Below are 15,816 nucleotides of genomic sequence, written 5' to 3' on the forward strand. Positions count from 1 at the left end.
GGTCATAGCATTATATTATTTGTCTTCTTATTTTTTTACTTCCCAAGTTAATTTTAATTCACTCTATTGTTATTCTTTGATCACCTGTATTACTTGAGGTTTAAAAAAAAACCTTTTTTTTTAAATCAGGTAGACAGCTCTATAATCTCTGAACCCCCTTTAATACCTAGTACAGAGAAAAGGCATTCAAAACATTTTGCTACTGATATGGTACACTCTTCCTTTTCTCAGTAAAAAGGCACACTATCTACCTCCAAGTTTTGTTCAGAGAAATCGTCCCTCACCTTTGAATCTAAAGAGGTCACCATGGTCTTCTGCCTCATCCTCTATTTTAATTCTCAGTGTAGAACTTCCCACTATCAGATGATGCTTATTTACTTGCGTCTCATCTGCTTCACAACACAGGGATGTAAATTGCATGAGAGCAGAGATATTCTCTGTCTTGTTCAGTGGTGAATCTTCGGAGCTTAGAATTGTGCCAGGTACACGCCAGGGACAACAGTTAATTCATTTATTAATGAAAGGAAGGAAAACCATGCCTTCTTCATGGATTTAAGATTCCATTCATCCATCTATCTACTCATGACTGTTTTTTCTAGAAAGGATTTGGTTTGACTGCCAATTTATTTGTATTTTTATCTCTCCAACTTTACTACTTTCTTTATGTTTAGGTAGTGATTGAAGTTGATACCTCTCTGATCTCTTTGTCTCACTCTCTCGCTCTCTCTTTGAGTTCACAGTGGCAAAAAATATTCCTAAAATAGGTGGCTAATCACATTTCTCCCAAATGAAAGCGCTAGATAGGAGTCAGGAAGCATGAACTATATTTTTAATTGCGTCAATAACTAATACTGTGACCATGAAAAAGCCATTCACCTCTTCCGAGTTTTTTCCTTATCTAAAAATCAGAGTTGGACTTTGATGTTGAATAATTCTAAGAAATGTTTTAGGATGTCAACAAACCAGATACAGTTTTATGCCTCTATTCAGGACCCCTGGTTGTTCCTCTTTTTAATACTTGGCATATTCTGCTAATAAGTACAATTATTTAAGTACTTATCATTTTGCTTCTAGATTATATACTCTCTAAAGGAAGAGCATTTGTTCATCTTTCTGGTTTTTAGCCTAATACAGTCTTTTGTACCTCTGAGGTATTCAACAAATATGGGATGTGATAAAGAGTAATGTTAATAACTCTGTATTTTTAGAAGTTAGACTTCTCTCCATTTGATGCTGTTTATTTGAACATGTATTAGCTATGGTTCAAAAATCTAGATTTGGTAAAAGAGTTTCATCTGAATTTAATTATGTTTTATTTAATTATTACACTTACTGAGACCTTATGTACCAGGTATTGTCCTAAGGACTTTATGTATTTTAGCACATGTCATCTTTCCATCGACCTAGAACCTAGGTATCTTTATCATTTCTATTTTACTGATAAGAAAACTTAGGAATGCCGTGGTTAAATAACTTTCTCAAGATTACCCAGCTAGTGAGTGGCAGAGCTGGGACTGAAACCCAGATCAATTGTTTTGTTATAACAAAAATATAGAGCTGGTACTTTTGAGGGGTGCAGAGATGGTCCGAGCCCTATGTCACCTCATGGGTACTGGCAGCAGCTGAAGCAAGTTCTCTTTTTTAGATGAAAGCATGATCAATTTAGGTCTGCAGGATTCTCACAGACTAACATAAAGCAATTAACTCACAATCAAAGGTCCCCAAGCATTCATGAAAGTAATTCACTGTGAGGGATAGCAGAAAAAACAGATCTTAATTCCCAAAGGACTGCAGGGATTGGGATTGTCAGGTACAGAATACAAAAGCGCTAAGAGCTGTGTACAAAATATTTAAAGGAACAAAAGTGCAAATCATAAAGATTAGCAAGATACTATCAGGAGTTACTAAACAAAGAACCATTTGCAAAGAACCAAATGGAACTTTTAGGAAGAGAAGCACAATTGTTCGAATTGAAAAATAAGTCTTTGGCTGTGGCTGGACTACTTCGACAGCAGCTTTAACAGAAGTGAAGGGATCATTTATCAGCTGGACTTTAATCTGAAGAAGTTACCCGTGGCAAAACATAAAGACCAGTCAAGATACTTCAGAGGAAGAGGACTAGGCATGGAAACATGCCCATCATATATTATAACACACTATGGAGCTATAGTACTTAAAACCATGTTATGTCAGTACAGAATATTGCCTCTTGGGAAATAATGGAAAATCTGGAAACTGAATTCCTCCATTTACATAATTTGGATATAGGACAGAAGTGGTTTTGTAGATCATTGGATCAATTGAAAACTTGTCCACAGATAACTGGATATTTATGTGAGGGGGAAGGGCCTGAAATACCTTCCTACCGTATATTATATTCAGAAAGCAATTCCAGATAGAGTCAGGGTTAAATATGAAATACACAGTTTTAAAACTTTCAGAGAAAAAAGAAGAGATTGTTTTTATGAATTCAAATAAATAATTAATATATTTGACTTCACTAAAATTAAGAACTGCTATTCATCAAGATACTATATTTAAAGTGAAAGAAATGTCACCCACTAGAAGGTATTTGCAACACTTATAACTGACAAAGGATTAGTATCCACACATAAAGTATTACTATAAACAGATAAGAAAAAGATGAAACCCAAATGGAAAAAATGGGTCAAAGTTGTACACCAAGCATTTCAGAAAAGAAGTACGTATAAATATTTCAAATAAGTATCTCAAAGATGATTTTAGTAATCAAATGCATATTAGATATCATTTTCTAGCACTAAGTTGGCAAAAATTACAAAAGTCTGATAATACAAAGTTTTAAGATGTAATTTAAACAGAGTTTACATACACTGCTGTGGGTATGTTAAATCAGTAACAATTTGTCATTATCTTGTAAGGTGGAATATTTGCAATCATATAATAGTTGCAGTCAAAATCTGCTGGATGCAATCCAAGGGAGCACAGTTTGCCAAACCCTGGAATAGATCGAGGAGTATTTCAGTATTTGGGGAATGGCTGATGCTTTTAACTGATTCGGGTTGTAAGATACCCTAAAGCAGTGGTCCCCAACCTTTGTGGCACCAGGGACTGGTTTCGTGGGATACAATTTTTCCACGGACGGGGTGGGGTGAGGGGTTGGTTTAAGAGGTAATGCAAGCAATGGGGAGCAGCAGTTGAAGCTTCACTCCCTCGCCCGCAGATCACCTGCTGCTGGGCGGCCCGGGTGGGTTGGCGGCCCCTGCCCTAAAGTAATTGTCAGTAGATGAGATTGAAAAGGTTGATTAGAGCCTCATGTTGAAAGGCCTTATATGCCATACCAAGAACTTTTGCCATTCCTCTTGAATGGAAAGCAGTTAAAGGAGTCATTTAATCACATTTGCATCTTAAAAAACTCCTTTTGGTGGCAATAGAGAGGATAAATCTGAGGAGGCCTACATGGGAAGCAGAAAGGCTTAGTGAAAAAGCAGGATGACTGGGTCTTGATCTGAGGCAGTGAGAAGATGGAATGGAGAATTAAGGACAGATTTCAGAGATAACTTAGTAGACAGACTCCACTGTGTTTAAGAAGTAAGAGAGCACACTAAGTCTCTACTTTACCCAATTAAATAAATTGAAAGGGGAAGCTTAATGGAAAATCCATATGTAAAATTAAATATTTGCCCTTCATTAAATTACTGTGAAATAAAAAATAATATTTGACATGGTTTTTGACTTTTAAGTACATTCCTGAAATGTGATGCTTATTTCTTTTGCTTTTTCAAAAGGTATTTCTATTATTTCTTCAGGATTTTATATAACATTTTGAACTATGGTTTTAAAAACAAATTTAGAGAATCGAAGACTACAAAAAGTTGCCTTAAGCAGTGTGAAATTAAGTTTAAATATTTGTAATATTAATCTATACTTTAATTTCATAGTTGTTTAAAGCCTCCATAGACTTCTGCACTGTTATTTTCCACATCAGAAATTTTCAGATAATACCCATATCTTTATTAAACAAGAACAAAAATTATATTCTAGTTATTATTTAAAGAAAATGTGTGACATATAGCTGTTTTCCCTTTTCACTAATATAAAACTCTGATAGACCCTGTGTTTTATTCAATAATCTAAGACAATTTTCATAAGGTCATATGACATGATGAAGCAAGTGACTTCAAAGAATCACTGAGTTAAATAATGCATGCTTCAAGATGCCCTTAAGGCTTAGACATCCACTGCGGCAGACTATTTAATTAATAACATGCACTTTACAAAACTCATCATTATATATTTATACAATAGACTGCTAAGATATTTTAAAAACTTTTTCAGTAATGTCAGTTCCCCTATTCATAATTTTTAATTTTTATATGTTGGACCCAAAGGGCTAACATCTAGGCCATCTCTACCCAGGGCAGCAGCATCTACTTCTGCTTTCCACTACAAGTGTTTCAGTTTATAAAAAATATTTCCCATCATTATGTCACTTACTAGTTCTAAAAGCTATATAACATAGGCACTGTTATTATTTTTACTTTTTGATGAGATATTAACTCTAAGAGATGCTAACTTGCTATTGCCACACAGCAAATAAGAAAAGGAACTAAGAATTAAAATAGAGTCTTGCTGATATCAAATCTCCTGTACTTCGCATGATGCTGGAATTTCCCTGCACTTGGGTTTGGTGGTAGATGTGGCAGATGGTAGAAAAGGTTAGCCTTGTGAAGGAATGGCTAGCAGAAGGGGTCGAAATTTCTAGAGACAATTTAGAAATGTATGTACCAAGTTCGTCTTATGCCAACACCCAAAAAAACAAGATATATGTCTGGTCAAATATATCCTTGTGTTTTTTTAAAAAAACAACTGATTTTCTTTATGCCACTACAATCAACCATAGGCAGGTTTAGTTTTATTCTTTCATTTATTCAACCAATACTTTGTACTGTTGCTCCTTTCCAGGTCCTACTGGAAATACAATGGTAAGCAAAATAAACATGATCCCTGCTTTAATGAACTTTATTTTAACAGCAGTGGGAAGCCGTTGGAGGGTTCTAATTAGTGGAGTGACATGGTACAGTCTCAGAAAGACTATGTGCTGCAATGTTGGTTTTGATGTGGGTTAGGCTTAGAGAATGCAGTCAGGGAGATAAGACCGGTGGCAGCTGTATAATTTGGATGAAGGATGATGTTGACCGGAGTTAAGGTAGTAGCAGTGGGGATGGAAAAAGTAGAGACAGGAGATATTTAGGAAGTTGTAGTACTTTGCAACTAATTGTATGAGGGAAAAAAAGTCAAGTGATCATACATGCCAGTTTGCCCAGGACAATTCTAGTTTTTGCCTTTTATCGTGTCATAATTATTAAGAGTATCCCCCTTTACTTTCAAAAGCATTCCAGTTTGGATGATAAATTATATGTTAATCCTAGAGATAAGGAGAAGAGGATGCAAGAATGGTGCTCAGGTTTCTGGCTTGAACACTGTGTAGAAAGTTGTGTCATTTTCTGAAAGTGACACACTAGGGGAAGAACCGGTGTGAGGGTAAGATTATGAGTTCAGATTTGGATATAGTGTGTTGAAGGTGACTTTCCTACATTGAGGTGCAGACATATAACAAGAATCAGATGACTGTATGGGTCAGGAGTTCATGTTGGAGGCCTTAGTTAGAGATATGTGAATATGGTATCTCTCTCTCTCTCAAAATATCTTATTGTATGTACCCTTCTTCTTGCAGTGATGTGAGATGATAAAATGCCTACCTGATGAGATGAAGTGAGGTAAATGACATAAGGATTGTGTCCTAGTGTTAGGCTACTATTGACCTTCTAACGATGTATCAGAAGTAGGATCATCTGCTTCAGGTGATCCTGAATCATGGAGCCATGACGAAGTCGATAGTTGGATGTCAGGAGCAGATGATGTGATGGTTGGTGATCCTGGGTGGGAAGGATTGGGATGGTGCGAGATTTCATCATGCTACTCAGAACAGTATGCAAGTTAAAACTTATGAAGTGTTTATTTCTGGAATTTTCCATTTAATATTTTTGGACCACAGTTTACCACAGGTAACTGGAACTTTGGAAGGTGAAACTGGTTAAGGGGGGACTACTGTGTATTGATTTGAGAGTGACCAGCATGGATGGCAACTGAAGTGACAGAAGTGGATGAAATTACCAAGCCAGAAAGTATGGAAAACTGTATCAAGAGGTTCAAGTTGTCGCTGAGGAACTCAAAGCAGCACCCAGTTTTAAGGGAAACAAGGGAGGGACTCACAAAGGAGATCTGGAAAGGAAAAGCTAGTCATAGGAAAACTGGGAGATGGCCAAGTAATGGAAGCCCTAGGAAAGGACTGTTTCACAGAAAGAGTGGATAGCAATGTCAGATGCTATCAAGAGGTTGCATGAAATAAGAAAAGTTGTACATTGAACTCAGTAACCAGTAAGTCATTAGAGATGGTGGTGATGGTGGGTTGGTGGCATTGGTAGACATAAGCCTGATTATAGGATTTTAAGTAATGATTGGAAAGTGAGTGTGAACAATTTTTCAGAATTATAACTGAAGAGAAAAGAAAGCATTAGTGAAATACCTGGAGAATATGCAGAATTTGCAGGACGATGGTGTCTCTAAAGCCGCTGTGAGATCACCTAATATATTGTACTTAGAGGCTTCTATCTCTAATATCCATCATGAAGATGGATTGCATTTGTATGATTGCAGCTATTGTGTAATTTTAATTTTTAATTAAATTTATGTGTTTTTAGGTATTTGTATATTTTTTTACCTGAACCTTTTACCTAAATTTTTTAGGTAAATTCTTTTTAAGTAGTGGGAGCAAGGACACAATTTATAAAGTTGCTTTAACTATTTTTGCCCAAAAAATGCTTCTCATAAATTTGCTCCATAAAAATGAAATACTGCCTTAGTTTTTTTCCCACTGTCCAAAAAATTATGCTGCTCTAGGCTTCAGAACACTGGGAATTCTTTGAATCTTCTTTGGCAGATAAAAAAGGTAAAGATTTATGGCAAAGGAAAGCATTTCTGAAAAAGGTGCTCCACATTGCCTTTGTGTATGTGTATAAATTATAAACGGGGCTCAGGGGTGCAGTCACTATAATAGCTTTTTGCTCTCTTTGAAGAAAATAGAAAATGCTCACTTAGGGGCTACTGCTTGTGTTTGCATTAATGAATCTTCTAAGGTTGAATGATTTTAAATAGGATATTTATGTTCCTTGGTTTAACAGGGCAAGAACTGGGAGAAATACATGTGATTAAGGTATCTAATGTAATAAATTTATACAGACATTTAATAAAAATGCTGTTAGTAATAATAATAACTCATAGCTAAAGACTTTGAGGAGGATTCACAATCAAGGGAAAACAACCACCAAATCATATGTTCCTGGAGAATTTGATTAGCCTTCAGTGCTCAAGATTTATAATGATTTGAAGCATTGACGAACAACTCTTTTGCACCAGAGTTGTAATCATGACAAACAAGCAATCTTACCCAACTCAAATGAATGAACTTGGTGTTTTTTTCTTTCTTAACCACTTGGTAAATATTAATTGAAGTCCCTTGTTTTACAAGTACATATATTCTGTGACTTTATAGTAGTAACACTGTTTTACATAATAGATTATAAATGTTTCACTACTTTGCACCCTGAATACACCTGCAAGGTTATCAGTATCCTTGGTCAGAAATTTACTTTTAGATCTGGCTTTTCTTTTCTGGAAATATGTTTAGATTAATTTATTAGCAAATCTATATTATTTAATGAGACTTTTAAAAAATTCTTCATCTTCTGTATTTGAAATTGTTTAGCCATCACCTACATGTCACTTTTGTTATATAATAATTAATCACAGTTATTATTAAGGCTGGATGTTCGTACTTCGTGTTGATAGTCCATTTTGCACCTGTGTATATTGTGAGGGTTGTCTGCTTCTGGTGGAGCTTAGCAGTTCTGAAGATTCTTATGAAATATAACATATGCTACTTACAGCATAATATCTTTGTAAAGTTATCCTATAATAGCATGTGTTTAATTGAATTAAAATGTTATATTAAAAATATATTTACCTCACTGAACAAGAAATAATCTTACAAAGACTTTCAGAAAGTTTAATTCTGTGAGTTAAGTCAGAAAATCACAAAGGGATCATTATCATTGCCCTTTGAAAGCCACATGTAGCACAGAAACTTATGAGCGTAAGCTTTAAATAGTGAATAATGATGATTTGCTGCATGCCCTAAAGTTTTTTCTATAGATTTCTGCATCATTGTCTCCCTATTTCAAGCAGTAACTGTGTCAAACCAATCCAATTTGAGAATTACAAACAATAAATATATTCTTTTCAGCTTTATATCCAACTTTGAAATATACTCCCCGTTTTTATTGAATATATATGTGTACATAAATACACACATACATTTATACATACACACACACTGATATACGTATGTATTTCTAAAGTTGCTCTTGGGAAAGAAGAGATCTCCATTATATTTAATGCATGTTTTGATGAACTGAAACATAATATGTAGTTTGAAATGTGGTAAGCATTGAACTACCTCTATTTGAGATTGGAAATTCCCTGAAGCCTGGATATAATGGAAAGTGTCAAGTCAGAAAGGAAAACTCCCTTGCTTACCAGAATAAACAAACTGAAGGCTTGCTTTTCTTTCTTGAGAATTATAGTTACCAAATACTGGTCCATGGGGATTTTATCCTATCCAATTGAAATAGATAAATTAAGACAGTTATAGTGAATTATTTTCCAAAGTTAACTGTGTTCTCTCTAGCACTTTTCTTCAAACTATGTTTCCTACTGGTTTACCTTTAAATCGCCATTTTATGAAATGACACTGATATTAGATATATTAGTTCTTTTTAATTTCCTACTTGGAAAAATTAAAAGTTAACGACCTTGTGTCCATCCCCTTTGGGAGGAAACTGTGGCTGGTTGGAAAACTGAAGTGGATATTTAAATGTGCAGAACTGGGGGTGAAAGCAGAGGTTGGGGGTAAAGAAGCCAAGAGAGAGAAGCTAAAGAAGAAAGGACTGGTATGTAGAAAAATGGGTAATTTAAAAAGGGAATTATCAAATTATCCATTAGGAAGGTCTGAGGTTAGATTTAGGGATCCTTTTGTTTGTTCATTCAGCCATCATCTCTTGACACTGATGGCTGCTTTAAGACAGTTTCCCAAATGTGCCTAATTCTAAGAATCCCCTGTCCTCTGTCACACAGATTCTTAGCAAGAGGGGCCATGGATCTGGAAACATTGAGAAATGCTGCTTTAGAAGACAGAAGATATGTTAGATTTTTATCTCTGTTCTTGAGCAATTTCTAATCTGTCCTATATCTCTAAGCCTCAGGTTTTTTAATCTGTAAAATGTAGATAATAATGCTTTCCTTGCCAGTTTTCACGGCAAATGAGGTAAAAGGAAGATGTCTTCCAAGGGTTACTGGAGCTTGTAAATTGAGTAGGATTTATAATATTAATTGTGTATGTATGTGGAGGATGGTGGTAGCTTTGAGAAAGAAAGAAAGTGAGGCGATTACAAAGAATTAAAAAAAAAAATTTTCATCTTCTCAAAGTTCTGTTTCCCAAGTTTATTACCTGGCTTTTATTTGTTAAGAGAATGTGAAATATTCCTTAATGAATCTGTTTTCCTTTGCTTATTCTTGTCTTCCTCCAAACCAACTGTTTATTTCAAATCTTTTTTACCACATCATAAACTCACACCTCCAGCACTTAGACTAGGCATTTATTTAACCTAACCCTTTGTGTCCCAGACAAATGCCGTTGACACTGCTTTAAAGGCCCAAGCACAACACCTTGCATTTTAGTGGAGAAGTGATTCTTGAATAAAGTGATAAAAGAATGAATCTCTAAATTTGGCCCTGTCTCTTACCACTGTACTATTTGCTAAAACTCCTGTGTTCTTACTTTTTTTTTTTTTATTAATTAATTAATTAATTTATTTATTTTTGGCTGTGTTGGGTCTTCGTTTCTGTGCGAGGGCTTTCTCTAGTTGCGGCAGGCGGGGGCCACTCTTCATCGCGGTGCGCGGGCCTCTCACTATCGCGGCCTCTCTTGTTGCTGAGCACAGACTCCAGACGCGCAGGCTCAGTAGTTGTGGCTCACGGGCCTCGTTGCTCCGCGGCATGTGGGATCTTCCCAGACCAGGGCTCGAACCCGTGTCTCCTGCATTAGCAGGCAGATTCTCAACCACTGCGCCACCAGGGAAGCCCTGTGTTCTTACTTTTAAGGATACTTGGAGAAAAACAGTTCACCATTCCCTTTGATAGTTATTTCTAAGTTATTATTTTTTTATGTTAACAAAATCTCTCTTCAAAAGTTTCCCTTTACCATAAGTCTCTCATGCTGGAGTTTAGCATGCTACTGTATTTATATTTTCGAGTTATCTTTATTCAAATAAAATAAGTTGTCTTTTTGTAGTAATCTTTAGCTGGGAATAATTTTCCTTTCTGTGATAATTAGCTGCTTTCAGTAACTTGTTTTTCTGATTCATTTAGCAGCAGCAACAGAAGAACCGGAAGTGATTCCAGACCCCGCCAAGCAGACAGACAGAGTGGTGAAGATAGCAGGAATTAGTGCTGGGATTTTGGTGTTCACCCTTCTGCTCCTAGTTGTCGTATTAATTGTAAAAAAGAGGTAAGACCTGATTTTGTTCTGTCCCACTCACTTACCAGATGTCACTGCCACTAGTTTTGAAGCACTTTTTTTGTTTCCCTGAGTGTTTTTAAATTAGAACAAACAACAAGAATTGAATTGTAACAATGTTGCCAGCATCTGGGTCTATTTCTTATGCTTTGTAAATAAATTCTTATTGGTTATTTGCAGTTTAATTTTGGATATAAAATATACTTTTTGTCAATTTAACCTTGAAATTAATGTGTGAATTTAAATTCCTCGAACGCTTGAGTTATGAACGTATCTTATGTTTTGAAGCATTATGTATTGCGAGTGGCAAAATAAGAGTTTATTATGATATTTGGGTTATGGTCTATGAATTATTTTGTACTCTTACTCTGTTTTCCTAAATGTTGGCTACAAATAAGATAAGAAGAATATGGGCATTATTTTACAAAATTGTATATTTATATTCACTGACTAAATATTTCAGCACTTGAATATGAAGAGTCAATTTTTTTTAATTGAGCATTAGTCTTTTATACTATATCAACCAATATCGCCATCTTCTGGAATTATATGAAGATATTAAGACCTACAGGAATTTAAATTGAATTCGATTTGGGAGATTAAGGTATACTTCTACCAGAAAACATTTCAAAGAATACAGTTTTTATAACTTGAACTTTTTCCTATTCCATAAAGTGTCATTATTTGTAAGGCATTGTTTTAGAAATTAATACAACTCTCCAATCTTTCCAATCGTATGTTTTAAATAATATTAAAATTTGGAAGGATTTCAAAACAAATCTTTACAGAGTATAGTCCTAAAATACTTTGGTGTATAAAAGTGTTTGTCATTCATTAATTATATTGAATATAATAAAAGATGTTGCTTACATTATATTAAATCATATAATGTACTATTTTGATTGTTATTTTGTACTCAAAATAAATCATTAATAATATAGATAAGACTCATACTACATGTTTAATGATTCCATGAGAGTTTATTTTAATGTATTGCCTCTTTACAATTATCCCCTGGAGATATATATGTTGGAGAAGACACATCTGCATTAGAAACATTAGGTATGCATTGTAGTGTTTTGTGTTAAATTAGCTACATACGTGCTTTCCCCAATAGTGCTTTCTCTTTTTGCTGTTGTCTACCTCTGTGGTTGGAAAATACATCATATTTGAGACAGGAAGATTTAAGTATTTTACTAACACAAATTTGCCAATCAAGATCAATAAAATCTTTGAATATAACTTTCAGATCTTATGTTTCTATTTAGTTTAAATTTATATTTGGAGAGTTAAACTAAACAGGTTAGAGAGTTAATTAAACTTTGCTTTAGAGTTAAAATTATCTCAGCCACTTCAGATTGGACATGAAAACATAAAAATGGCCTCTGGTTAGGTCTTCACTCAGAATTGGGTTAAACTTACTGATTTTATTGGTTAATTATTTGAAAACACTTACTTATTATTATAGCCTTTCTTATCTGTGGCCGTCTGTTTTAAAAATAACCAAAAAACTGAAACATAAATTTTCTAAAGTACACCAAAACAATCTCTAAGCGTGATTTTTTTTGTGTGGGTAAAATGCTCTGACAACTCTCTAAAATTGCCTAATGCATCAAATTCTTTTTCTGGTTCATATTTTAAATGGTTGGATAAATGAGCCTTTCTATTAAAATGTTTAATGTTTGAGTTTTCATAATTATGCTTTAATTGATTGTCTTCTACTAGAAAGTATGCTAGGGCTTTTGTTTCTCTTCCTCATCACTACCTCTAGGACTAGAAAAGTTGCAATTTTATAGATAGATGAAGTTACATGTTTAGATATATTACCTTCTAGTGTATAATATAACTAAGAATCCCTTACTTACCTAAGAAACTTTGTAATGACTTTTAGTTGTATATAGTGTGTCACACATATATTGTGTATGACAATCACAAATATGTTTATTATACATACACAAAAGCATAGATATATAACAGTATTGGTTAGTATCAAAGTTAACAATTTTAGTATATAATGTAGTTTCCCTACATTATATACTAATACACAAATTTATAATAAAAATAATGGAAAAGCAAATTATTTTAGCCCCTTAGGATCTTTATTTTTGTGGGAAATTGTTAAGTTTCTCAAGACTTTATCCCTCACTGGGAATAGTATACGTAGGTATATTTCTCATGTTGAAAAAAAAATCTGTGTATTTTTGGTTGTTGTATAAAGAAATGGTTTGGAATTTAATTTAGTAAAATTCTACAGCTAAGGGTATATATAAAGTAAGTTTTTAGGCTAAGAAAAGGGATATTGCATCTTTCAAAACGCAATGTCATTTTAATTTAATCACTGTTGAATTATTTCCAAATGTATGCCATTTTTTCATTGGTTATGTATTATTTTAAATTCACAGCATGAATACATTAATAGTTCCAGACATAAATTTGAAATTATGCTTCAGTACAGTAAATGTTTGTGTGTGATATCATGGTCACATACATCTACTGTAGAAATATCTTTGTGCATATATAGTGTATGGTGCATATGTATATTCACATAATGTATGTATGTACCTGTGTATTAATAAGATATAATGACTTATTTATAGAAATTTAGGTGTCATTCTGCATATATTCTATATTAACCTAATAGATCTTTGTTTTGTATCTAAAAAAAATAGTCAATTTAGTGTAGAAGTTCTATACACAGCTCTTCCATCTGTCATGACATTTAGATGGTAATGGATGATATTACGCTTAACTGCATGTTGAAAATACACAATCCATTTAATTTTTCAATTTTTTTGGCTATAAAAAAGTCAGCATGTTATTTTTTCCAAATTATGTATTTTATATTTTATTTTCTATTGCGTATCTGTTTAATTGCATGGCAAAAGATATCTAACCAATGCATGAGCAAATTGAAATACAAACCAAAAAAACATGAATTTTATTTTATTTTATTTTATTTTTTAACGCACATTTTTCTGCTTTATTGAATGTGACAGAGTCACGCTTTTCATTCACCATTGCTTCTCTTTTTCCACTGTCTGTGATTTGCTTGCCAGGAGGAGCTACTATTCTTACTCCTACTACCTGTAAGTAGAAAATGGGTGATATATGACTTTACATGTGTTAAAGATGCAGTATCCCTTTTCAAAAAAATAAATAAATAAAACCCAAACCAAAAAACAGAATGTTTGCAATTTTGGTGACATTTCAAAAAATATGTTTTCCTGGACTCTAAAACTATAAAGTTTACCTATTAACCTATTTTGTTAATCTTTTTAAAAAGGGATATTGTATTTCTGTATGTTCAGCTACTTTTAATTTTTATTTACAATTTTCCATAAGTAGCCATAGTCTACAGCCTAAAGCATCATTTATTTACTTAAGTCAAACCTGTACCTTATCAATATGATGTCTGACTATCTGGTAAAGTAGAGATAGGGTTTGTAATTCACTAATACCTATCTTTACATAACACTTATGTTTGACAAAATGAGCCAAGTGATGTATTCATAGACGAACATTCAAAATGCCTTCACAGAATGTGAATCAGGTCAGGTCTTACTGTGATAACATCTCTCTCCACATTTCCAGGAATCCAGGATGGGTTATAACTTCAGAACACCTTTTGGTCTGCTAAAAGCATAATGTTGCAGTGACAAAGAAATAAAAAATTCTTTTTAGAGAAGAAATTTTGAGTTTGTTTATTATGACTTAAATAGGACAATGATTTTGTAAAACCAAGACCAAAAAAAGAAAAAGAAAACCTGTCAACCTACACAAAACGCACCTAGGTGTCACATATCTCCTTTTGTCCTCCAAAGTTTTAGCTCTTCCTATGCTTAGGTATGAAATGCTACTTTGGATGACGAAGGCTAATACTGTCCACTCTATTTTGCTAATCATTTTCAGTTTATTACCTTAAATTCCAGGGTATTCATCCAATCCAAAGGAATGATACAACAAAGTTTTCTTGGTCAGTGCTTGATCAATATTTGATCCACCAAATTTTGAGACTAAAGGATGGTGATTAAGTACTTTTGGGGCATATATCCCACAATATTTATTTCACTAGGTAAATTTAAGCTAGCTTTACTAAAAATTTTGTAAGAGTCTCAATGACTATAACGGAATTCTGCCAACATTTTAAATATTATAAACATTTGGCTTCTTAAAATCTGCTAAAATAAGCAGGTGTAAACTAGCAGTGCTCCTAGCTTATTGTGATGAATCATAATATCCTTGTTAAACCATGTTTGATGAAGCCAAAGGTAATTAAATGTACCATTTCATACAATGATGGAGCACTTTTCCTCTTTATAGCCCACCCATATATCCACCTGCAGAAGTTTATGCTGTTGGCTGCTTTGATAATGAAAGTCATTTGCACATCTGTCAAACTCAAGGAGTTGCAAAATGATTTGCTTACTGTCCTGAAGAGTACATTATATATGCTGGTTGTTCAGAGAGAGACAAAGCATCAAACGTGCAGGAATCAATAAATGTTTAATTATGAGAACATCGATAAGCTTACCATTAGCCATCCATTTATCTATAATGTTAGAACGGGATTGCCTTTTTAGTTGATAGGTAGCATTTCTATATTCTAGACTATGTAGTGGGTTTTGATACTGTCATTGTAATACTTAGGGTTACTGGCATTATCAATCATAATTAGAAAAAATGCCACAGACCTATGTTTTTAAAAGCTGCTTAAATAGATGTAGTGAAGCTACTATGAATTAGACATTTTTTAAATAAAACTAGAAATAAAATAGAGTAAAACTTAAAAGAAAAGCAGGTGTGATCTTTGAACTAAAATTCATTGGCATCATCATAGTAAACTGTCAGTTCTTGATCAAAACACTTAACTCTAATGCTGATTTTTATTTCTTTTGTAATAACCTGAATTAAAGCCTACCTCACAGGGTTGTTGTGAGGATTAAGGTATAAGAACCAAGGTGATAGTGTACAGTTGACAGATATTAACAAAGGTTATATATATTCACCCATAATTTGTCAACTAACAAAGGTTTGTGAATCTGAAAAGTCCTTCAGTGCCATGAAAACTTTTACCTGTCATGCATTTGACAAGTTCATTACTTCTTATTTTTCCTCAATCATAAAATATGTTTAAATTATAT

General features: G+C 33.7%; 1 protein-coding gene across 2 annotated transcripts in view; it reads left to right on the forward strand.

The window, feature by feature from the left end:
* Positions 1 to 15,816, forward strand: part of PTPRK (protein tyrosine phosphatase receptor type K) — a 569,495-nt gene that overhangs the window by 515,138 nt on the left and 38,541 nt on the right. The window contains exon 14 of one of the 2 annotated variants that reach the window (XM_061207553.1): positions 10,528 to 10,666. In XM_061207553.1, the coding sequence (XP_061063536.1) occupies positions 10,528 to 10,666 (139 nt within the window). The remainder of the gene's footprint in view (positions 1 to 10,527; positions 10,667 to 15,816) is intronic. The other variant, XM_061207554.1, reaches the window with a different exon arrangement.

Source organism: Eubalaena glacialis, chromosome 12, assembly GCF_028564815.1.
Source record: "Eubalaena glacialis isolate mEubGla1 chromosome 12, mEubGla1.1.hap2.+ XY, whole genome shotgun sequence".
Lineage (NCBI taxonomy): Eukaryota > Metazoa > Chordata > Mammalia > Artiodactyla > Balaenidae > Eubalaena > Eubalaena glacialis.